This window comes from Artibeus jamaicensis, unplaced genomic scaffold (assembly GCF_021234435.1).
Source record: "Artibeus jamaicensis isolate MK-2021 breed Jamaican fruit bat unplaced genomic scaffold, CSHL_Jam_final scaffold_612, whole genome shotgun sequence".
NCBI lineage: Eukaryota > Metazoa > Chordata > Mammalia > Chiroptera > Phyllostomidae > Artibeus > Artibeus jamaicensis.
This window is the reverse complement of record NW_026522049.1, coordinates 2,779,726-2,804,842: the sequence shown is the minus strand read 5'-3', so window position 1 is coordinate 2,804,842 and position 25,117 is coordinate 2,779,726. Positions and strand designations below refer to the sequence as shown.

At 47.2% G+C, this 25,117-nt stretch overlaps 1 protein-coding gene, 1 long non-coding RNA gene and 1 pseudogene across 4 annotated transcripts in view; 2 read left to right on the top strand and 1 right to left on the bottom strand.

Moving 5' to 3' along the window:
- Nucleotides 1-258: 258 nt before the first annotated feature.
- On the top strand, nt 259-617 carry LOC119052118 (60S ribosomal protein L35a-like; annotated as a pseudogene).
- A 1,169-nt stretch (nt 618-1,786) lies between these two features.
- Nucleotides 1,787-18,558, bottom strand: LOC128626440 (uncharacterized). Its single transcript, XR_008390415.1, has 3 exons — nt 18,298-18,558; nt 6,392-6,462; nt 1,787-6,231 (listed from the first exon to the last, which is right to left on the bottom strand). It is a non-coding gene; the product is annotated as an uncharacterized LOC128626440 (long non-coding RNA).
- BLM (BLM RecQ like helicase) overlaps nt 17,951-25,117 on the top strand; it is a 54,161-nt gene continuing 46,994 nt past the window's right edge. For 2 of the 3 annotated variants that reach the window (XM_037149162.2, XM_053658930.1), the window contains exons 1-3: nt 17,951-18,054; nt 22,256-22,357; nt 23,463-24,142. In XM_037149162.2, the coding sequence (XP_037005057.2) occupies nt 22,260-22,357; nt 23,463-24,142 (778 nt within the window). In that variant the 5' untranslated portion in view covers nt 17,951-18,054; nt 22,256-22,259. Of the gene's footprint in view, nt 18,055-19,609; nt 19,735-22,255; nt 22,358-23,462; nt 24,143-25,117 lie in introns of all 3 variants that reach the window. The other variant, XM_053658929.1, reaches the window with a different exon arrangement.

Below are 25,117 nucleotides of genomic sequence, written 5' to 3'. Positions count from 1 at the left end.
GTAGTATATGCATGTTATGCCTTAAACAAGTTTAAAAAAAAAATAAACACGCACAAAAGAAAAGAGAGTCCAGTAAAATCCCCAAGGACTTTGGGAATGAAGATCTTGTTCTTACAGAAGGAAGGGACAGCAAGGACTTAACCCACCGGAAGGGAAGGAACTTAGCTTTCAATGAATGTTTGGTTAGTCGGGGTCATTCCTGCCCGTAAGAAACACAAGTCCTCTTTTTCACCATCTTGAACCCTGTGGTACCTTCCAGGAACAGAACTTCTGCAACAACAAATATGTCTGGAAGGCTGTGGTCCAAGACCATTTTTGCTGGCTATAAACGGGGTCTCCGGAACCAGAGGGAGCACACAGCTCTTCTTAAAATCAACAGTGTTTATGCTCGAGATGAAACCGAAGTCTATCTAGGAAAGAGAAGTGCTTATGTGTAGAAAGTAAAGAACAACACAGTGACTCCTGGTGGTAAACCAAACAAAACCAGAGTCATCTGGGGCAGGGGAACTCGTGCTCATGGAAACGGTGGCATGGTTTGTGCTAAATTCCAAAGCAACCTTCCTGCGAAGGCCATTGGACACAGAATCTGTGTAATGCTGTACCCCTTCAGGATTTAAACTTACTGATAAGTAATAACCCTGACTGTGTGGCTCGGTTGGGGGCCCTCTGGCAAAGCGAAGGATTCCAGGTTGGGGGACATGGTTGGGTTAGAGGTTCAGTCCCTGGTCAAGATGCAAAGGAGAGCCAGCTAATGAATGTTTCCCTCACACATCTATGGTTCTCATCTTTTTCTCCTTCTCCCCTCTCAAATAAGTAAATAAAATCTATTTTAAAGAGTAAAAAAAAGAAAGAAAGAAAGAAAGAAACAAACAAACACAAGTCCACTCACTGTGTCGAGTACAATATAAAGGGCCCTTCATGAATCCAACAGAATCTGAAGAGCTAACCCTCAAGAGAGACAGAACTCGGGGTGCCCCTCATTTTTAGCTCTATCTAACTGTCCATCCTTCCATACATACATATCTGTCTGTCTCTATTTCTCACGCAGTATCTGCTTCGAACCCTCCTCCTCTCCATTCTCCCGATGGTTCCAAAGTGGCTGCCACAGCCGCCTCATCAATGTGCATCTCCATCCCCAGCTCCGACCACCAATTGTTCTTCCCCTTGGTGTCTCCTGGGGCAACCTCCCAGGGCACCCTGTGCTCCTTCCAAATCGGCCCCTAGTCATAAATTCAATGGCTGCTGTTGGGTCCAAACACCCAGAACCAGGAAGAATCAGGTCACAGGCTCCAATTCAAGGCCACGTGAGGTGTGGGTCCAGGATTAGGAGCACTTTTCAAAACCACTGTGCGGGGGCCAGCGCCGGTGATGAGCACTGCAGGAACGGCGTGACTTTGGTGGGTGCTGAGGTTTTAAGGATTTCCGTATATTTTCTTGTAACGTTTTTTTTGTTTTGGATTCAGGGTATTTGCGGGTCTCAAAAAAAAAAAATGAGCTGGGAAGTATTTTCTCCTCTTCGTTTTTTGGTAACGGTTGTGTAGCCGAGGCACTATCTCCTCCTTAAATGTTTGGTGGAATTCACCAGTAAAGCCATCGGGGCTTGGAGTTTTCTTTATGAGAAGGTTTTTTAGCTATGAATTTAATTTCTTTAATGAATATAGAGCTATTCAAGTTATCTATTTCTTCCTGAGTGAACTGTAGTTGTGGGGACGACTTTGCCAGCAGTTCCCCCCGCCATCCGCCACGGATGAAAGTAACAGTACCAAGACTTGATCTGCTTGGGGAGGAGAGGTGGCCAATCTCTCAGAGGAGAAGGACCTGGAGCCCCTTCCTCAATGGCTTTTATTGGGTTGTAATACACAGGAATATAGGGCGGCAATGATCAAACAGTAGATAACATTTCAAAGAAATCTGAGGGCTTAGTCTGAGTCAGTGTCTGTCAGGAAAGGGGGGGTTGCAGAAACTTTGGGAGACATACTCATTTCCTGCTTGGAATCCTTATCATATGAATGAAAACACTCTTAGCAAAGCAGGCTTCACAGGACTTTTAGGAATTCTTTCTTATGCCCAATCACCCAGGATTCCGCTCTAGGCGGTGAGGGGCTGCACCGCCTCCCCCATCATAGGTTTTCAGGCTTAAGTGGATTTGAGCCAGGAAGCGCTTCTCCCAGAGGGCATGGTGACTCAGGCTTTGTCAAAGCAGGAGGGGAGCGCGAGGGTCCATTACTCCCTCTTTGTTGCAGCCCCCCCGAGTCCTTCCATGATGACCTCCCAAGTGATTATGTCTGCCTTAGGTTGCCCCTCCTCCGAGGGGTCGTACCCATCTCTGACTATCCAACTATGCATTGGGGGCAGGGGAGTAAGCAGAAGCAGCATTTGCTGCCAGAGACAAGCTTTGTTTCCTCAGTGGCTCGTGTTCCAGAGGTCGCTCACTCAGCCTTATCCATGGGGGGTAGTTACAACTCCTGAAACCAGGCAGAGCGGTTCCCAACATGTAATAGTTTGAGCCTTTCAAGGAATTGTGAATTTCATCTAAGTTATCAAATTTATTTGCATAAACTTGCTTATAATATTTCCTTGTTATCCTTTTAACATCTGTGGAATCTATAATGATGTACCCTCTTTCATTCTTTTTTTCTTACAGATTTAATTTATGTATTTCTAGAGAGAGGGGAAGGGAGGGAGAGAAGGAGAGAAACACCAGTGTGTGGCTGCCTCTCACGCCCTCAGCAGGGACCTGGCTCGTAACCCGGCCTGTGCCCTGACCCTTCTCTCATTCTTTGTATTGGTCATTTCTACTTTCTTCATTATTTTCCTAACCAGCCTGGCTCTTACTAATTTCACTGATTTTTCTCAAAGAAGCAGCTATCAGTTTTGTTGATTTTTCTCTATGGTTCTGTTTTCTATTTCATTCCATTCCTCTTCGATCTTATTTCCTTTTGCTTGTTTCCTTTGGACTTGATTTACTCATCTTTTTCTAGTTTTTAAGGCAGAGGCCGAGGTCACTGATGTCAGACTGTTCTTCTTTCCTAATGTGAGCATTCAGCGCTCTGCAGACTCAGCTCCTTGAGCAGATTCCCGACCACAGGACCGAGTCTCCCCCGAGGCCAGTCTGAACCCAGGCCACCAACTTTCAGCTCATTCCAACTACCTGGAGAGTTTCTCAAACTCCCCGCGCCTGGGGCCCTCCCTAGGCCACTTTAGTCGGTGTCTCTGGGAATGATGTTACTGCACAGCAGTTGCTACCGCTCAGCTGGTGCTGCAATGGGCAGCCGGGATTGGGAATCCCCAGGCCAGCCTGGTGTTTCTCAGACTGTGATAAAGGCAGTTTTGGTTTTTTGTTTCCAGTTTTATGTTTCTGTTATCTTATTGCCCAATACTCTTGTCATATGCAGGAAAAGTGAACCATGTGGCTTCTAGTGGTTTTCCGTATAAGGAGTGGTACTTCTGTTGCCCCTTCAACCAGGGGTCGCCATTAGTCTTTGTCAACAATGGCGGGAAGCAAGTTTGAAGAAAGGTGGTCAGGCCCATGGCTGTTTCCACAAGGTAGTCGCTGCAGCTCATTGCGGAGCAGTGAGGAGCGAGCCGCTGGGCGTGTGCCAGCCCGTGACCGTGACCGTGCTGTGAGTAGGTCTGTCTGGGCTTCGTGAGTATGTGATGCAGTAACGTCCTTTTATTATTTGAACTCACACCAAGTGACAAACTACAGCGATTTGGTAACAGGCTTGATGTCCTTCCCTCCACGGACTGGCAGGCAGGGGGCGCTCTTCCCCAGGGACCTGGGGCCCGAGGGAGTCAGAGCGGAGGCAGCAGTAACGTCGAATCTGAGTGAGTGGCCGGACTGCGAGTGTGACCTTCTGGACAAAGATTAAGGAACAAGGAAACGAGCCTAGAGCCGGGAGATGGCTTCGCGCTGCGGGGGTGGGCTGACGAGATACAGTGCGTTTCTGCCAAGCGGAGCGTTTACCGGAAAAGGAAAGTTTGGGCCGTTGACGTGGTGCCTTGGGCCTAGAAACTCATTTCCACACTCTTCTTTCTGGGTTGGGTTTTCGGTTACGAAAGGAAGATTCCGACTGAAACACTGTTCCACAGACATGTCTGTCTGGTCTGCAGTGTCCTGCTGACACGTTACTCTCCCTTCCCCTCTCTCCCCCGCATGAGAGCTGCAGCCGGGTGGGGTCATGGTTGTGCGGTGACCGCCGCCATCGCCGGGGACTCTCCCCCGCCCCCCGCCCCGCTCCTTTTCCAGGAGTCCAGCGGAGATGTTACAAACTTCTTTTCCTTCACAGTCAATAACACTAAAGGGAAATGAGAGTGTTGAGGTTTAAGAGGCAGTGGAACCAACTTTTTGTTGTTAAATAAAGGACACCTGTCAAAGCCACATGGTTCCGAAATAGCTTTTCATCTTTCAACCACAGGCTTCTCTTTCAAGTTCCGGATAGGGATTTTACCATATTAGCGTGTTTCTTTTTGATGCTCAAATCAGCCCATATTTGGCCAGAGAGAGTCCCTTCCGGTTAGCTCCTATAACTCCTGTGATTCCAGGCCCGCAGTCTCCGAGACCTTCCTCACGCATCAGTCCCAGCCCAGATGGGCTGTTTCTCAGGAGCCTGGGGTCCTCTCCGTGGAGAATGGTTTGTAAGGACATAGACAAGACATGATCCCCTTGTAAGCACAGAAATGACAGGATTTCCAGAAGATCTGTTTCTACCATGTCTACCATCCTTTTCACGAAGTCAATGAATGACCTCAAACCTTCAAGTCACTTGCAGTTTGGGATCGGTTTATAGTAGAGCAGTTTCTCAACCTGGGCACCATCTTGGACTAGAAGATTCTTCACTGTGGGGCCTGTTGTGCGGACAGTGGGGTGTTTAGCAGCCTCCTGGGCTTCTACACACCAGATGCCCCTAGCACCCTTCCAGCTGCAACAGCCAAAAAACATCTCTGGGCATTGCCACATGCCGAATCACTGGCCCCCATTAAGAACCACTGGGTGGTCCCTGGGATTCCGTGGAAAATTTCCTGGAACGAACCAGAGAAAACCCAGCTCCTGGTGCAACATCCATGACAGGTTCCTGCCCCTGTTCCCTGGGCGTCTAACCAGGCTCGTGGCTAAAGGATGAAATGGTGCGTTGTGGGGAGCGGTTTGACCCGCCAGGAAGGAGTCATGGGCCTGGTTGTGAGGAGCAGACGCTGTGTCATGCAGCGCCAGGCTGCAGCCCCTGTCGGGTTTCGCGAAGGGCTCTGGGACGGCGCAGCATCTGGCTGAACTGACTCAGGCCGCACAGATTGCTCAAGCCCCGGCCTTCCCACCAGGCCTCGTGTTCATGTGCACCTTGTTGAAGAGTTTACTGTCACCGAGAGAAAGTCCCGTTTAATTCAGACCAGATGCTGGCTGAGTCGCCGTGAATCAGTACAACGCCGTCCAAAACCCACCAAAATGAATCATGAGGACAAACAGGACTCTTTCTCCCTGCAAAACAGTGACGAAAATAGTGTCTTACCCTTTTAGAAAACAAAATGGCAAGATTAAGATGAGATCTAGGGCCCTGCTTGTGTTACCCACGTGGCAGGGGGTGTGAAATGGTTAAACTGCAGGTCCCCGGAGATGCCGTATATGGGACCTGCTTCGGAGCCAGGCAGATGCTGGACAGAGGGGACAGAGACTCCTAGAGCGGGGCCTGTAGAAGGGGGTCCAGCAACTCCCAGAAACTGCCATGAAGCCCTCCCGACGGTGTCCGAGACCCAGAGTTTATGAGTCTCCATCTTGATGGAAGCGGCTCTAGGGAACTGTGGAGAGGGTCTCCCAGGGAACGGGCAGCAGAGAGCTCCTTCTCCCGACAGAGCTGGGGAGATCCATGAGCCTTTTCTCTGTCCTGCCTCCACTTCCCAAGTTCCGATGACTCTGGGAGTCAGAAACTCCGTCTGTCCTCCCCGGGGTGGGGGCGCCCTGGGGCCACATAGGTCCCTTTCCTGGGCCTCTGGCCCTTGCATGGAGGAAGCAAAAGCAGAGGAGAGGCGGGGCTGAAACAAGCCGCTCCTGTGGCTGCATGAGACTGTCAACTGGTTCCTGCTTCTGGGTCCCCGACGCCTCCCTGGTTCCCGCCCTTTTCAGACAGAAGTTCCTCAACTTTCCCCTTTTCTTTTGCAAGGGACTCGCATCCTTCCAGTGAATTTCCTCTGTGGTCAGAGTCGGCATCTGTCACCTATCACCACAGCACCCAGTCATTTCTGTAAAAGGAACCGAGAGTCACATCTTCCACATCCATATGTCACAGACTTGTGAGGAGCTATGGCCACACTCGATGGCATTTGAGAGGTGCAAGTTGGAAGCTCTCCCCTCGGTAAAGGCAAAATGGGAACCAATGGACCGAGAGCTCCCTGCACTTACTGCGTCACACTGGTCAGGGGACTGACTCGTCGACGTGGGACGCCAAAGCTGGACTGGTGCACAGCTGAGACCTGCAGCAACGAGAGATGGCGGGACGGTTACGAGACACCGTCAGTTCCACTCAGGTCTCAGCAGAGCTCTGCCGAGGGGCCTGGCCCCTTCCCCCTGGGGGCCACCAAGAATCTCTCCTGGTTCTATGTCTGGACCCCTCCGTTCTCTCCCATGTTGCCCGGCAACCCTACGATGTGTCACCTAGCTCACCCACCCCTGAAGTTTCCATGTTTGCTTTCCAATCTCCATGGCCCTCCCATCCCACTCCCTTCCAGCAAAAGATGCATTTCCTAGACCATCACTGGGGACTTCCTCCTTCCCAACACACAACCTACGCCTCCTGCCCTCTCTGCTGCTTCCACCTGCCTGGTGTGAGCTGTTTAGCAGCACCCCCAGCTTCAGACATGACGAGCAAAAATGGCTGCACCCACTGCCAGGTGCGAACCACTGATGGAGACCGGCCACTGGAGGTGTGCACCTCTGACCGGCTTTCATCTACCTCTCAAGTAAAAGCCCAGGGGCCGATGGGCAGCCACAACCACAGCGCCCCCTCCAGGTTTCCAGGTGCAAGTCAGGTGACCCCGGTGTCTCCTCAGCTCCAGGGACCACCCCTCAAGTTCTCCAGGTGGCCCCCTTAGGTGATCTGAGAAAAATAGGGAGCACGTCTCCCCGCCCCCATGGGCTCCACAGTACAAGCCTCTCCCACAGAGCCCATCTTGAAATCTCTGGCTCCTTTCTCAATCCGTCCAAACTTTTTATCAGCTGGAAGGAGTGGTCAACGCAGTGACTCAGAACCAGATCTTGGACACCTGCCTTCCAGGTCCTGCTTGGGTGGCCCAGCATCCCACACTGCCATGGGGGAGCCGCCGCTCCCGGGAGGGGCCCCAGTCAGCTCTGAGGCGTGAAGAGCTGACACCAACATCCTGGTGCCCAGCAGAGACGCCCTCACTCTGCTCAGCATCCCTTCCCGCTGCTACTTATTCAGCTTCTCCCTCCTAACTGAACCCTCCCACTGGCATTTAAACATGTTTTAGTCTCTCCCAAAATCTCAAAAAAATCCACCAGAAACCCAACCCTGCTTTGACCCTAAAGCTTCTTGCAGCTGCCAGCCTAATTCTCTCCTCCCCTTCAAGGCCAAACTTGTGAAAAAGCTGTCTGCATCCGTCGTCTCTCTTCCCCACCTCCCACTCATCTCAGTCTGCCTTCCATCCTTGGCAGACCCAGAAACGCGGCACTCGGTGGTCAGCGGTCTCTGCAGAGCTGAGCTGAGGCCGGAGAGCAGGACGCAGGCCGAGGAGGGGGCGCGGCAGGGGAACCGGCAGGGGAAGGTGACGGATGGTGTTACCCGGGATTAGGTACCACCAACACCTGCTTTCATTCATTCATTCATTCATTCATTCATTCATTCATTCCATCTTTATCGAGCACAGCCTGGGCCACACACCAAGGCTGGCACTTGGTGTGCACATTGTGAAGGACACAGACACGGTGTTTACCCTCGTGGAGCTAACCCTGTATGTGGGGGTGGGGGTGTAGGCATCAGCCAAAGAGTTGTGACAACACGAGACATTTAGTACAGGAAAAGAGCAGAGGGTATAATGGTGCAATCGACATCACTGTAAGGTCAGAAGAGATTTTTCGGCTGCGACCTGACGAGTAGGAACGGGCTGGTCCAGGGGGGACGGGTGGGAAGAGGGTGGTCAGAGATTGGGACAAAGGAATGAGGGGTGATTTTCTCCCGAGAGCCCAGGCACTCTGAACGTGGAGGGGACCGTCGGGGGCAGTTAAGGAGGGCTGAGGTGCACCGGAGAGGGAATTAGACTTTCCCCTCTGCCTTACACTCTTTGGGCCCTGCCCTTCTCCCGCCTCACCGAGGGGACTGCAGCACCCCCGGGTCCCGCACTGTGGTCAGCTCCTCCATGTCCCCTTCTCTCCCAGGGCTGTGTGCCTCACCGCCTAGCTCTTGCCTGCCCCTCCCAGCTCTACCCGGGCCTTCCTCTCCTCCGCACTCTGTTTTCCTCACATCATCTCCCAGTGTCATGGACTGTCTGTCGCTTCTAACCAAATCCCATCCCAGAATTCTTTCCTGACACGCAGGTTTATGGGTCTCTTTGCCCAATGGTCCTCGCCACCGGGGACTTCGTCACCATCTAACACTCCGATCATAATTAGACAATGTCTCAATGTTGTTGGGGAAAAAAAAAGTAGAAAGTTATAGGAAGTCTTCTTTGATCCCAACCTGGCTTAAAAAGGGATCAACTGAGCGTTTGACCCGACCTGTGGAAAGTGGGGGTAGATGGTCGGTGGTGAACAGCTTTCCTTTATGCCAATAAGGAAACGGAAATTAAACAAAGGGCTCTGATCAGCTGATTAATGCTGTTGAGGCCAGTTCCCAGGGAAGCTAAGTTGAATGCCCTTGTCTATATCCTAGTCATTTATGATTTCTTCCAACTCAAGGTGATTGGATTGTTCAGGCTGGACGACGCAGATGTCCTTTCAGGGACCATTTCTATACTTTGTCACTAGAGAGGTTTCTCTGAACGGGTGGAGCACCAGGCCGGATGATGGGCACACTCTATTCTCCTATATATGTTTGGAATCGTTTCTAATACAACTCTAAAAAAAAATAACATCTCTTATTAAAAAAAAAAAAAAAACGAGTCTGTCTTCATCCTTAACCTACCTCCTAGTTTGAGAGAATGGGTTCCACGCATGAACGTGACTTCTGCGGGAAACCGTGTGCTACGAAACGTAAAACTGTGCACCGGGGCTGCAAGTGACATCATCAATGAATTATGTTTCTTTGTGTTCCTTTTCCTTGTGCTTCTAACCATATATGTATATAAATGTGCATGCACCCTCTCTGCGAATTTCTGAGCACGGAGGAAGTGGTTCAATCTGCTTGTCTCTGAGCAGCTGCTGCCTTTTGGAATAAAGAAGTAACTCTGCCTAGTTTCTGATTCAGATGCAATACGAGACTTGCTTTCATCCGCCACGGCTAAATTTAAACGCCTGCCTTCTCCTTCTGTGAAACTTAATCCTCCTTCCCCATTACATTGTAGAAAAAGGAAAAAAAAAAAATCAACCCTGGCTTTCACATGGTGTTTAGGTAGAGCTGCAAGAGGAGTTTGAAGTGCTGAGTACAAGAAGCATCGAGGAGAGAAGGCAAACCGTGCTGGGAGCGGGATGCAGCCCAGAAGGCGCACAGGACACAGATGCTGGGCAGCGCGTGGGGGCATCCAGGCCCGGAGGGCAGCGAGTCCGAGGACCGCGCGCTCCCGAGGACTGCGCGCTCCCGAGGAGCTCCAGTTTCCTCGCCCGCTGCCCTTTCTCTTCCTTCCCCCACTTCTCCCACTCCCGTCCTCAGTTCAGCAGAACAAGATCACTTCTCTCGATCAAGCTCGAGGTGCTCAGCGTTATCTACTTGCACATTTATCCCCTTTGTTTCCATTTTTATTTCGATGTAATTTCAAACACACAGAAAACCTGTACGGACAGTGTTGGGAACCGCCATATACCTACCCTCAGCCCTCCTCCCGCTTTTATTTTCCCTTTCTCTGTTTTTCTTGCCACGTCTGGCCAGAGTTTATCAATTTTATTAATCTTTTCAAAGGACCAATTTTGGTTTTCTCTATTTTTGTTGATTTGCTATTTCTCTGATTTCTGCTCTTGTTTCAATCATTTTCTTTCTTTCTGTAACTTTGGGCTTTAAGTTTGTCCTTTTTCTAGCTACTTAAGGTGAGAATTTAGATCAACCGATTCAAAGCTTTTCTTCTGTAATATGAGCATTTGGAGTTAGAAGTTTCCTTCTAAACATACATAGCCTGGCCTGCATCCCACACGTTTCGATATATTGTGTTATCATTATATTTTGGTTTAAGATATCTGAAAATTTTCCTCGTGATCTCTCTTTTTTGACTCATGAGTTAATTAGTAGTGTTTGTTGTCTAATTTCCCAGCACTTGGGTCTTTTCTAGCTTTCTTTTTATCGTTGTTTCTAATATAATTCCATTGTCATTACAGAACATATTCTGTAAGATGTCTAGTCCTTTAATAGTTATTGGCTTATTTTATGGTCTGTCCTGGGGAATGTCCCACGTGTCCTTGAAGAAAAAAAAAAGTGTTCCCTGTGGTTGTCGGGCAGAGTGTTCTGGACAGAGGGGGGATAATGTGCCCACACAGTGTGGGCCAAGCCCCAGCCTCGGCCTGACCCAGAGGGCGTTTTGACGGATGAATTACACCTGGGAGTTTGTCTCCCCACCGACCAGGGAGCCGTGTTTTCCCTCCTGCAGCAGGGAGAGGAGCAAGGACACGCGAACTCCCAGGCAATTCTCTCCCCTCTGTGTGCCAGCGCGCAAAGCAGGCTGGGTAGCCCAACCCCGAGAGTGATTTTTCTGAGCAAAATCACAGGGAAAAGCCATGGAAAACAAAGGGCGCAGAAGCTGCAGGGTGACTGAGCAGAGACTGTGAAAGAGATTGTGATATTGTGATTTATAGTAAGAAATATATATTTGATATCTGTCCCTGTTCCTGTCCCTATGGCCGGGGTGGTCCGAATGTAAAAATTCCTGACTCAAAGCAGGTGATGTTGGTAGTCACGTCCTAGACCTGTAGCTTCCTAGACAAAGGTCAGTCTTTAACTTTGAAATTGTCTGTTGTCTTTGTGCATCTGAGATAACATACTTTTGAAATGTCAGCGTAATCTTTGTGTCCAGACCCCCCCGGAGGCACCGCCACACAAGACCGCGCTGACCGCACTGTTATCTCGGTGGCAGCCGTCCATCGCTGCAAATAGTCACCACCCCATACCTGCCCGTGTGCAAATGTCCGCTGTTCTTTTTACCCACCCTCGGATATTTCCCCTTTGCTTTCCTTGCCTCTCTAATCTACCACCGACGAATTTCACGTAACCCTTTTACGTCTCTCCCCTTGATTCCAGTGTCTCACCTAAATTGCAAAACTATCGTTCTTCGCAGCATGTTCTCATCCTGTTGAGATTTTGCTTCCTGGCAACTGTTTCAGTTGGCTCAAATAAACTCTTCTAAGACTTTTTCTGAGGTCGGATGTTCTTTCGCGGACAGCTTAAAACATGGCAGGGATGACAATGCTATGATCCACAGTGGAACATGTTGGAACATACTAACAACTTTCATCAGACTTCCTGTCATACCCCCTTTATTCACATGATCCATTCCACGGATCATATGATCAAAGTGAAGGTGGAGATTCTTGGGCGCCACCAAGTGGCCGTCAGGGGTATACCCAGGGTGCTCTGGTTGAAGACCCTCTCCCTCTCCAGATTTCTCCCCTGAATTTGGGGGCTCCTTTTGGAGCAGAGAACGTCCAAAACAGTTGTCAGAGGAGCCCGGCTGGAAAGTGAGGAAAATCAGGTACGGCCCTGAGAAGAGAGAACATGGTTGCAGTAGCCAAAGCATTTTCAGCCGGAGCATCTCATCATCTTAAGGCATTTGGAGATTTATTTCTCTTCATTGTTTCCCCAGCTGACCGTAAATATGAAGAACTCGAAAGTCAGCTGGAATCAATGAACACAGTGGCAGATTTATGAGAAAGGTACGTGTTTTGAGGGGAGCAGTTAGTCCATCACCTGTGCAGATGTCGGACATCAAAGGGGAACATTCCCCTACCTCGTGCTCTGAAACCCATGAACAGATCCATCTACGTGAAAGGTGACAGTAAGATGTCCTTGAGGCCAACACGGGTTCTGTCAGGTGGACCATCATTCTATACATCAGCTGAAGATCGAGCGCACTCGTCGGGGATCCTGACAGAAAAGAGGTGGCACACTACAAAGGGGGCATTTAATTAAGAGAAGCTAACGAAGGGCCTATTCACAAAACTATGGAGCAGGGTTTGGAGACCCAACCAGGGATGGCACTAACGGAAGAGGCAAGCTACCCCACACCTGAGCGGGCAAAGGGAAGGAGCGGTTCCTGGGACCTTGGACTACGGCCTTTGTACAGGAGAACAGCTACTCTTGAGCCACAGCGCGGCTCTCTACTCCTGCCCTTTGATCGACAGCTGATGCATGTCACTGGCCAGATTTCAGAAGTCGTGCTTTAGCTGAACTGAAGGACCCTCCTCACCTGCATTTAAGAAGCAGACAAGGCAAAAATAGAAGATTCCAGCAAGATAGATTTTCCGGCTCTAGCCGCAGAACACAGGCTGGAGGCACACCTGGTGCTACCAACTGCAAGGAGAATTGTAACAGATGATGGGGAGTGGTCTCTGTTACTCTTCATACAACAAAGATAATTTTTTAATATTATTTATTTATTTTCAGAGAAGAGGGGGAAGGGAAGGAGAAAGAGTGGAAGAGAAACATCAATGTGTGGTTGCCTCTCATGTGTCCCCCACTGGGAACTGGCCTGCAACCCAGGCATGTGCCCTGACTGGGAATCGAACCGTGACCTTTTGCTTCACAGGCCCGCGCTCAATCCACTGAGCAACAGCAGCCAGGCAAAGATAATTTTTATAATGGAGGAAAAGAAGGAAGTGTTCACTAGCGTCATGAATACCTGTTGCTGGGGCTGGCAGGACTTGTTTAAGTGAAGGAGAGGCCTCTTAGATGTTAAGACCTGAGTAATCATTTAATGGTGTCAGCCTATGTTAGCTGCAATAGAGTTTTTTTATTTGGAGAATAATTTAATATTTACTGTTGCTAAAAGCCGACATGTCCAAAAGGGTATGTACTTGTGAAACTGGGGAGAGCCCACATCGCTTGAGGATGGCTACTTGTCTAGATGAAAATGAGTGTCTCTCTATTACTGTCAAGCCCAAGTAACGGGCTTTGCACAGGCTAAAGTAATTTATTTAGAAGCTTTGTGGCCCTTGAGGGCACAAGAAGAAAGGGAGACTAAGAATCTCATTTGAGGCCTTTTAGTGAGAAGGAAGCCGACGGAAAACTATCATATTGGATGAGAACAGTTTCCAGGAAATACTATGTTATTTAATTTGCTTTAAGAATTAGTACAGGAGTTCTAGGCTGAAACTGCGGATTAAAAATGTGCATCTAGATCCATTTCCTCTAAAATCCCTCCTAAAACCACAGTAAAATATTTATTTTAAAAAAAGATTTGATCTATTTATCTTAAGAGGGGAAGGGAGGGAGAATGACAGGGAGAGAAACATCAATGTGTGGTTGCCTCTGGTGCGCCCCCTAGTGGGGACCTGGCTCTCAAGCCAGGCATGTGCCCTGACTGGGAATCGAACCAGCCACCCTTTGGTTCACAGGCCAGCACTCAATTCACTGAGCCACACCAGCCAGGACAGAAAAAAAATTTTTTTTTAACTATAGTAAATCCACAAGGATGAGGAGAACAGGGAAGACAAGCGTAACAAAATGTGGAAGCTAGACAGCAGAAGAGAAATGCTAACTGTTGTAGCAGATCTAGGAAGGGACAATTCCTGAGCTAGTAGTTGGCAAAAGTGAAAGCCAAGCTGGCGTAGACCGTGGAATCCTAAAAACCGTAACCACCGGCAGGACCAGGTGTCTCTGGAATTGGGAGTAGAGGAGGGTCCAAGGTAACGAGGAGCAAGTGGGCCTCCACGGCTCCTTTGTCTCTGCATCACCACCCTTGGCCTTTGGTTTCCCATTACTTCATTCATTAGGGCAATATTTTCTTTGAATTTTGTAAACATATCTTCTTTTCTACTTTTGAACATATTTATAATAATTTCCTTAAAATCTTTGCTAAACCCACCATCTGGACCATTTTGAGGTCAGTTTCTATTGACTCTTTGTTGTTTTTTACTATGGGCACATTTTCGTATTTTCTTGCATGTGTAGGAATTTTATACTATTCAAGAGACCATTACCACCTCTACTTTTTTTGTATTTTTAAAATTCTGTATTTCTACTATGAATAGGTAATACTCTTAAATGTGCAAATGTCAGAAGATTAATTAAAGGGCATACAAGGAAGTCTATTTCCTTCCCCATCTACCCAGTCCCCACTCCCCAACATGTATCCATGGTAATTAGTTTTTTAATGAACAGGAGAGTATAGATGCATGTACAGACATCTATAATCACTATTTTCTGCACAAATAGTAGTATAATATGTTTACTATTTTGCACCTTGCATTTTTTTTTTTTAAGTATGAAAGGGTATTGGCTCACATCACTGAAAAGTCCATGGCATGGCTAACAACACGGCAGGATCCTGGGCCTCAGCCAGTCATATTAGAACCATTTCTTTGCCTTTTCCTCTCTTGCCTGCACTCTCCTCTGTGGTGGCTTCATTCTCAGGCTAGCTCCTGCCACTCCCAGTCCCAACTGCATGAAGACATCCTAACAGCATGGGAACCCCAGCAGAAAGGGCATATTCCCAGTAAAGTCTAACAAAAAGTCTTGGGGAGAGCTCTCATTGGACCAGCTAGAGTCACAGGCCCATCGCTGAACCAATCACAGAGGCCAACCTGGTGGGCTGTGCTGACTGGCTAGGTCTAAGTCACATAACCATCTCTGAGGCCCTGGACTTGAGCATCCAGTCCCACACTGGCATGAGGCACAAGGGCTGGAAGCTGGGGAGAGGTGGCACCCCAAAGGAATAGCAAGGTGCTGTTGGCGGAAGCTTCTCCACTGGTGAAAACATGTCTACTGCAAAAGGTGCTGTTTTGTTTTTGGGTTTTTGGCTCTTACATGCCTGGAACCTGCTTGTGTAGCTGAGGCCACTCCTGCTTCCTAGCACTGGCCTCTTGGAAAATACCCCGGTGTGGAAAGCAGCTGCCCCAACAGTGTTTTGTTTTTTGATCCTGTATTTGCCCACTTGCCATCTATTAACTGTAGGGCCAAACTAATATTTCCTGTGATGCTGCTTCTGCAGGCATGGAAAGTCTTAACTACAAACTGTCCAACTAATCCCAAGTCCAGACCCACAGCCACCTCCTCTGTCACCCCCACACACCACTCCAACATTGCTGCTGCCCTAAATCAGCTCAGGGCCAGGAACCAGACATCTGGGAAGTGACCCTATGCCCTAAATCTTGCTGTAATTATTTCACCCAGGGGTTTATCAGGTAAACACTCAAAAGAAACAAACAAAAAAAAAAAAAGGGGGAAATGGTCGGAGACAGGAAAAGACTTTACCTGCCTGCAGATACAGGTGCTTAGCTGTTCTAAAATATTTTTTAAGAGGAAAAAAGGGGTTATGGAAAGTAGGGGACGGATTAGGCTGAGGAAGGGAGCAGCTGCTGTCTAGAAGTACTGGGTCCTCCTGGCTTCCTCTTTCATCAGCCTGAGACAGAAACTAAGAAAAAAACCCACAGCTTCACTGGCTAAAAGCCATGTAACAGATACATTATGTATGTATACGTGACCCGTAACTACCTTAAAGCAAAGATCCTTAATGTGGCCCAATTGGAAGTCCAAAATTTATATACTAATGTATATAAAAGAAGATAAAAAGGGTGCTGACTGGCTTCTGTGTGTCTGCAACATAGGTTCTAAATTAACTGCAACATTTGCTAAAATGCACCAATTGACAAAACTTTGTGGATGTAATTATTATCGGAGCTCAAATTATAGCTATACTTGGGGATCCCATTAAATGTAAACACTGTGCCCCTCTAATCTTAAGAAAGTAACTACAAAAGATGAAAAAATAGGAATGCCTCGCTTTATAGCCTTGCCTAAACTTCCCATACTGACAATACCCATGGCTGGAAAAATATCCCACATTGGACCAACACAATGAGTAATATGGCATCCCAAGAACCCCATTCCCCAGTTAAAATAGTTAAAATGGTCTAATATAAGTTAAAACAGGGCCTTTGAGGATTAAAACTTATTATACAAAGCCTAATTAATAAAGGGGTGATTGGCCTACTGCTTTTCCGCTGGAAACTCCTAGGGCTGTCATAACAAAATACCACAGACTGGGTCATTGAAGCAACAGACATTGATTTTTCTTGTAGCTCTGAAGGATGGGAAGTCCAAGATCAAGGTGCTGACTTGTTCAGCTTCTAGTTAGGCCTCTCTTCCTGGCCTGTTGATGGTGGCCTTCTTGCTGAGTCCTCACATGGCCTTCCCTCTGGTAACATAAAGAAATCTCTCTCTCTCTCTTCCTACAATGCTACCAGTCCTATCAAATCAGGGGCCGATCCTTATAACCTCATTTAACTTGAGTTACCCTTCATAAAGGTATTACCTCCAGTACAGTTTCATTGGGAGTTGAGACTTTGACATGTACATTTTGGGAGGACACAAACGTTCAGTCCATAACCAGAGCCCCACGGTGGATTACTACAACATGAATGCTTTGGTCCCATCCATCAGGGCCTCCACACCCAATATCCAACATCAAAAGTACTGGCTCATCTCCCAGGCATGAGGACACCTCCTGAAAGCCGTACCTAACCCTCCGGCTCTGCCTATGTGGCCCTCCTGGGCGCTCCCATACCTGTCCTGTTTCTTATGGCTATGTCGTCATATTAGGGTACAAGTGTCTGCCTCTTTCACAGATGTCTAACACACTGTGTGCTCCATTAGGAAGTTCTCCAGAGCCAAGCACCACGCCTGGCACTAGATAAAGATGCAAACTTGAAGGTCAGTGAAGAAACAGGCAAAAAGAGGGTTTTGGTCTTGTGTAGAGCAGGCATTTCAGCTGAATGTCAACCCCTCTTTTAGTTGAGAGGGTCCTACTTAATGTTGTTAAGTGGTATCCTTTGAAGTGTAAGTGTTAGCCGCTTTCTTTTAGATTATTCACAAGCTTGAACCTTGTCTCTATCCTGCTTCCTACTTGGCCATTTTTGCTATTAAATATCTGCTTAACTTACTCTGCTTTTGCTTTTTTTCTATAGAATAATTTTACAATGTGTTTTGTTTGCATCTGTTTTTTGTAAAATTTAAAACTTGGCAGACTTCGCACATAAAAAAGGAACAAATTTCGCCTTTTCCTTAAAAAGAGAAATAAAGGATGGAATTTTAAAAAGGAAAGGAAGATCTGGCGTCACTGGGCCAGATTCTCGCGTGGCCAGCAAGCAGCTGGAGCCGCACCTCGGTCTGCACAGGCCCCTGGTGGAATCTGGGTTTGCGATCCCAGTGAATGACAACTTACTGTTGCTCGAGTGCAGCAGTACCCGAGAGGCCGAGGCCCGCGTTACTAATGGAATGGAGAGGCTACCGGAACCTCAGACGGTCAGAGCCCAACAGCTCCGGGCACAGAGCCTCTCCGCCTGGGGGAACCGGCAAGTGTCAAGCCCCCCTCAAACCCCAGGGTATTCAACCCCACCGCAGTCCGCGACCCCGTTGCCTGTTTTGTATGAAAAACCTTTACCGGCACTAGGAATCACAACAAAAACAGAGCCCCAATTAGCACCGGAAGCCCGGCGTTTAACCAGAGTCACCTGACACGTCATTGTGAATTATGATTGGGCTTCCTTAGCGGAGCAAGGTGGCCCCGCCCCGGAAGCCCAAGGGGGGGCGAGGACAGGCGCGGAGGCGCAACGGTATTGGTCGGTTCCCTCAAGGAGCAGCCAATCGGAATCTGCTGACAACTGGCGCGAAGTGAGGTGGCTCGCGGAGCGCGGAATGTGGAGGCGGCGCGGGGAGTTTGGACCCCGGTTCCGCCGGCTCCGAGCCTAAGAGAGAGGTGAGTGCGGCGCACGGACTGAGGGCCGCCCCGCCCCAGCGCAGCTCGTCTTCCCGGCCCGGCCGGAGAGGAAAGCTTCGCCGGCTCCTCCGTGTCTCGTCCCGGTGCGCTGAGCCCTGTCGTTTCGCGGGCTGCCTGGGAGAGAGCAAAGAGGGTTCCCCGAAGGACACAGGCCCGGGGCGGGGGCGCGCTGTCCCAGAGCCGCCCAGGGCGTTGGGGCCGAGCCGGCCTAGAGCCACTGACCTGGGTGTCTGCCGAAGAGTAGTCACTGGCCGGGCCCAGTCCAGGGCGCTGCTCCGTCCCCATTTCCCTCCGGAGGGAAAACCAAAACGCTGCTCCGTTCAGTGGCCTTCCACAGCCGGCTGCTCTGTTTTGAGTGTCGCCGTGTGCCACGTGTTTGGCACTCGTGGACTGACAAGTGTAGCGTCACGAGCCCGCAGTGAAGGGACGTAGGTCAGATGTCCGGGTTCGAATCCCGGCTCTTCCACGTACCGTACCCCTCTGACTCCACCGTTACTTCAACTAAGTGCCTCGATTTCCTTCCGATATGTAGGCGTAAAGAACCTGGGTTGTTGGGGGGGCGGGCGGGAAAAGGTGGCGAGGGGTCTGAATTAAACGATATAGTAAATGCCTCAAGGAGTATTTGGCTGCAGAGTAAGGGTTCGGTGTTCTTTACTCAGCGAAGTAGGTCAAACTGCCCCCCTAGAGCAGCCGAAGCGCAGAGACGCTGTCCGTGCTAAAAGGGCTTTTGCTGCTCAAGTGCTGGAGACGGGATTCGATCTAAGCGCTGACCCAAAGCGTCGACCCAAAGCGTCTTCCTCCATCCACATCAGGCTGTCGCCCATTGCCCTTGGGTGTCTCAGAACGGTGGTCCCCAGTGAGATGGGGAAGGTGCCTGCCTGCCCCTGGTGCCGCCAGCGTGGATGGCACCCGTGCCCCTGTCAAGGCTAAGGAGCAATCTTGGGGGGGGGGGGACTGAGCTGGGGATCAGAAGTCGAAAAGGGGGAGGCAGGTCTTCTGTGTGGCGAAGAGTAAATAGAAGGAAACCGACCCCAAGTTTTGTCAGCGGGGCCGCCGTCGGAAAGTAGCTCCTCCTGGGAGGAGACCCTCTGGAGAGGTAGCTGGTGCCTTCCTTATACCGAGCAGGAAACCCCGAGTTTAAAAATGGGGCAAAGGCCATGCTGTGCGATGTGCAGAAAGTCAGGAATCTGCAGGGGAATTGCACACACCCACTTGGGGACAGCCAGCACGATCTGTGAGAACGGAAGGGAAGGGGACAGAAGGGGAGTGAGTGGGATTTTAAAATATATTTGAAATGTTTTATGCTTTGAAAGAGAGAAATAGGATCGAAGTTCATTTCTTAAGTTTGGTTGGTGGGTACATGGTTATCATTTTATTTTGCGTATTTTTCTATATGTTTGAAATATTTAAAATTCAAAGAAATAGATCAATATAAATGTATATAATAAATATATTAAGTATATATTTTAGAACCTATGTCTTTTTTATTTTAATACATATGTATTCTTTATTTTTTAAATATATTTCTTTTAAGGAAAGAAAGGATAGAACAAAGAGGTCCAAAGTAATTGCAAAATACTCTTGGGAACTAAATGTTGAATGCCCCAGTGGGTCTCCATTGCCCGATAGGAATCATTGCCCAAGTCCATGGCACAAATAGTACGTAGACTTCCCTTTTTTACAACCTCTACCCTGATTGGAAAGTTCTACTTGTTTCAAGCTTGTCTTTTATATTTCTTTTTTTTTTAATATTTATTTATCTTTAAAGAAAGGATGAGAAACATCAATGTGTGGTTGCCTTTTGGGCGCCCTCCCCACTGGAGACCTGGCTCCACAGCCCAGGCAGGTGCCCTGACTGGGAATCAAACCAGCGACCCTTTGCTTCACAGGCCTGCGCTCAATCCACTGAGCAACACCAGCCAGGGCTTATATTTCTTTCTTTTTTTTAAAATTTTATTTATTTATCTTTAGAAGGGAAGGGAAGGAGAGAAATACCAATGTGTGGTTGCTTCTGGTGCATCCCCTGCTGGGAACTGGCTTGCAACCCAGGCATGTGCCCTGACAGGGAATCGAACTGTGATCTTTTGGTTTCACAGGCCTGTGCTAAATCCACTGAGCTACACCAGCCAGGGCTTATATTTCTAAATGTAGTAAGTTTAGTTGCTTTATACTCTCATGCCTGATGTTGTTTGCTTCTGTTACAACTCATTCTTGTTTCCATGTGTGCTTGGCTGTTTTTACCTGTATTTGGTATACACCGTCTCGAAAAAATTATTTGTAGGCATTATTTAAGACCTAAGGTAAATGCATATTCCTCCAGAGATGTGCTTGTACTTGCTTCTGCCAGGTGCCTTGGAGTTAGAATCACTTTAATCTGAATTCATGGCTTGAGGGTGTGTGTGTGTGTGTGTGTGTGTGTGTGTGTGTGTGTGTGTAAAATTATGCTTGTATAAAAACTGGGTTGAAAAGATTCTTGGGCTTGTGGTTTCAAGGTCTGTCCCATTCAGTCCCTCAGCAATTACTAACTTTACTTATACACAGACACCTGGGGATGGAAGTGGGGTTTAAATTTTGGTTTATCTTTTTCCAAATGATATAGTCTTCCAAAATGAGGAGGTGCCTTTAGACACGCAAGGATTGTGGTCTTGAAATATTCCCCACTTAATTTAAAAAATCAGGGCTCTTTGCCGTGGCTGGTGTAGCTCAGTGGATTGAGCACAGGCCTGTGAAGTAAAGGGTCACCAGTTTGATTCCCAGTCAGGGCACATGCCTGGGTTGCAGGCCAGTTCCTAGCAGGGGACTCACGAGAGGCAACCACACATTGATGTTTCTCTCCCACTCTTTCTCCTTCCCTTCCCCTCTCTCGAAAAATAAATAAATAAAATATTAAAAATAAATAAATAAAATATGTATTTTTTTAAAATCAGAGCTCTTTGGGGAAATGGCTAATTGTAAGTCTGGGACAAAAAGAGAACAAGCCTGGGATATCTTTTCATTCAAGATAGTGAGGAAACTCAAAGACTACTAAGGTTATGTCAAATGGAATGAAGAACCAGCCTGCAAAGGTTCCTACTTAACATGGAACAGTTCTGAGAATCAGTAAAAGTGGTAACTGTATTGGATGGAAACATACACAAATATGTTCAATCCATGAGTTTATAATGATACTAAGAAAATGGTGATCGCCATTGGAGGTCGTCAGAGTATGAACTCATCATTTTGAAAATTAACAAATAAAGGAAAGGAATTAGACATTTATCCTGGGTCACAGTAGCCTTCTCTTGATAGAAATACACAGTGGGATAAAAGTAGGTTTACAGTTGCTTGTATAGAAAATACATAGTAATACAAAGATAAACTCTGTTTTGCATACTTACAACTGTAAACCTACTTTTGCCCCACCCTGTATTTCAGCTAATGACAAATGAAGGAGTGGCAATTAATATCACCATTTGGCGGGGGCAGCTTCCGGAATGGTGAAGTGAGGATGTGTGCATAGATGGTAGTTGTGTAGGAGTTCATTGTACCCTTCTGTCTGCATTTTCATGTTTATTTTGGTAATAACTTTATTAAGATGTGGTTAAGGTGGCCTAACCTGCACATTATGTTATGCAATAGTTCAGCAACATCAGTTTGTTCTGCAAGGGGAATATACGGTTGGTAAAAGTCCTCTCTCAGGTTGAACTAAGTAATTATGAAGCCTGGTGCCTTGCTGGTAAACCATTGCTTCCACGGGTGGTGCTCTTTCTTCCTTGCCCCCGTGGGCAGAGAATTCAGTGATTCATTTGTTCTTCGGGTTCAGTAGGCTTCGAGTACTTTCTCCCACCTCCCTCCCTGTCCAATTGCTATTTATTCTTTGAGCCCAGGCCAAATGACATTCTTCTGCGAGCCCTTTCCTATTAATCCCTTCCCTAATGTCTTTTGTGCGTATTTTAGCATTGGGGGAAAACCAGGCCATTTTGGTATTCAAGTGAGCCTTCAGTTGTTTAAAGATTATATATTTCAAATGTTACCAGTTGCATAGGTCAAAACAGTCTGTTGACTAAAAAAAAAAAGCCTCATTACTTTGCACACAGTTGGGAGAGTTCTCCATGCCCTTTGCTCCCCCAGTCCCCTCAAAATATGGTGATCAGTGCAAAGTAGTGACTCTGCTGATCTTTTTTTCCTCCTCTCTTTTTAGGATCATGGCTGCTGTTCCTCAAAATAATCTACAGGAACAACTGGAACGTCATTCAGCCAGAAAACTTGACAATAAATTAAGTCTGTCGAAAACAAAACCTTTGTAAGTATTTTGGTCGTTTTGTTGTTACACAGGCACTAACCTACGGTGTCATACAAATGAGATGCCTGCGCTTTCAACCCTTTCATTGTGTAGATGAGTAAATAAAGCTGTGAGGTCAGTGGTTTTCCCACTTTGCAAATTAATGGCAGAGCATGTGTTTGCGGCACCAGGTAATAAATTGTTCAGCCCGTTTGCAGTTTCTGACACATAACACTTGCTCAGTAAATATTCGTAAAATGAATAAATAATGAGTCTTTTTGTAAATTCAGGCAAATGGGTATTTTTTAATTTTTTAAAAGGTTTTATTTGTTTATCTTTAGAAGTGAAGGGAAGGAGAAAGGGAGAGAAATATCAGTGTGTGGTTGCTTCTCGTGCATCCCCTGCTGGGAACTGGCCTGCAACCCAGGCATGTGCCCTGACTGGGAATCGAACCACGATCCTTTGGTTCGCAGACCCGTGCTCAATCCACTGAGCTTCACCAGCCAGGGCTATTTTAAATATTTTAATAAAATTTTATATCCTTTCCAAAAACAATTTGTGAGGAAACTGTAGTTCTCTGGTTCTGTTCTTCCCCCAAAGCTATACCCCGAACTTCTAATGATATCTAACAATAACATATATTCGTTATTGTACTCTTAACCAGGTTCTAGACTGGGCGCTTGACTTCAAAGTGACCATTGACCCTTATGTCACTAGATCCAGAGATGTCCAAGACTCTTGCTTTGCTCCAGATCTCAGTATAGTGAGCAGTTTTTAACTTTTTCCCCTCATAAAACTTTTATCAGAGTAGCAATGAGCAGCCGCATTTGAGTCTCTTCTGTTTTTCACTTATGCTGTCCCTCCCTCCGGAGGTGCTGTTAATTAAGGACTCCCAGCCTGAGAGATACAGTTCTGGGAATGGCCTGGATAATTAGCCCCTGAATAGGGAGGATCAGGGCACACAGAGTATAATTTAAGTAAATCTTTAAATGGGAGAGGGGAATAGAGACTTGGCTCACTGGTGCCACGATGAAGGTAAGTTATATAAATTAGTAAAAATCGTAGAGTTTTGTGGAGTTGGTGGGTTTCTTAAAATGCTTCTAAGTTAGGTTTTCAATTTGTCCAGTGCTTACACTTTCAAGAAGAAAATATCTTCAGCCAACAACGTGTGTGTGGCCAGTGTGTCAGTAGCAAGGACACCTGCGTTAAGTGATAAAGATGTGAATGTCACTGAGGACCTTTCCTTCATTGAAACTTCCCCCTATAATCAGCTGACAAGGATCTGTGACTTCAAAAATGCTGCCACAGGACAGCAGACCAAGAGGATCGGTTCAAAACCATTGTTGCCAGACCCGGTGCAGGCTCCGAGGGCAGTTTTACATACTACCCAGAGCACTCCGATTGTGAAGGAGTCTCGTGATGCTACTTTCAAGAAGTTAGAGTTTAGTTCTTCCTCAGACTCTCTTATTACCATCAACGACTGGGACGATATGGATGACTTTGATACTTCTGGGAATTCAAAAGCATTTTTTACACCAGTCCGAAATCACTTCGTAAGAGTAAGCACTGCTCAGAAATCAAGAAAGCCTAAGAAAAACGTTTTTAAAGCACAGCCTCATACAGCTGATTTGACTCCTTCCTCCTCCGATTGCAAGCAAGTGCCTTTGACTACGGAACGGGAGGCCGACTCCCAACAGTCAAGTAGCGATGTGATTTGTATTGACGACGGCCCTGATTGTGAGGAGTTTACAAGCAAAGATACTCAGGATAGTCCCTCTGTAAAGCTTCATTTGGGAGAGGAGAAAGGTAAAAATTACTATTTTATTTTTATTTCAGTGTATTGATTACATTTGTTCATTCAGAGCGAGGCACGGGAACAGTAGCGAGTATGAGGTAGCTTTGTTCTCAGGGTCATTAGGGGCGCTTATTGGACAGTAGGTTGATCACACGCTCAAGGCAGGGCATACTGATGAGATGAAAGATTTTATTCTGCTAATAAAAATTTTAGATTAACACCAAAGCTTGCGCTGTGATTTTTATGTGTGAAGAAAATAAGGTTCGTAGAGGTTCAGGTGGCCTGTTAGTGGTCTGCTGGCTTGGGAAGTGGTAGAATTGGGAAGTGAAGCTAAGCCTTTCTATTCTAATTCCTTAAAGGCTTGCTGCCACCTCATATTGCTGTGTAATGTGATCTGATTATGCTATTAAACATTATAAATTAGCCCTGGCTGGTGTAGCTCAGTGGATTGAGCACGGGCCTGCGAACCCAAAGGATCGTGGTTCGATTCCCAGTCAGGGCACATGCCTGGGTTGCAGGCCAGTTCCCAGCAGGGGACCCATGAGAGGCAACCATACATTGATATTTATCTCCCTCTCTCCTTTCCTTCCCCTTTAAAGATAAATAAATCTTTTAAAAAAATGTTATAAATTACATTCAAATTATTTTCTGTTTAGGTCTCATAGTTACTAGATGTCTAGAACTTAATAGCTAAGATTAGCTATATGTGGAAGTACCTTCCTTATGAAATAGTCATAAATATGAGGCTAAACTTTTTAAACCCCTGAATCCCATTAAGGTTTACCGTAGGATGAGAGAAGACCAAAAAGTGATTCATAATGAGCAGAACTATAGAGTCTAATCAGATGTGCTGCTGTTCATAAAGAGAAAATTTGGTAAAAGGTCAACTAAAGAGCAAGAATTTGGCATTGTGGTTTTTCTTATATTCAGGAGAGAAACACCATTTGGTAGACTGAAGTCACTAGGAAGCCTTTGTGATAAAGTAA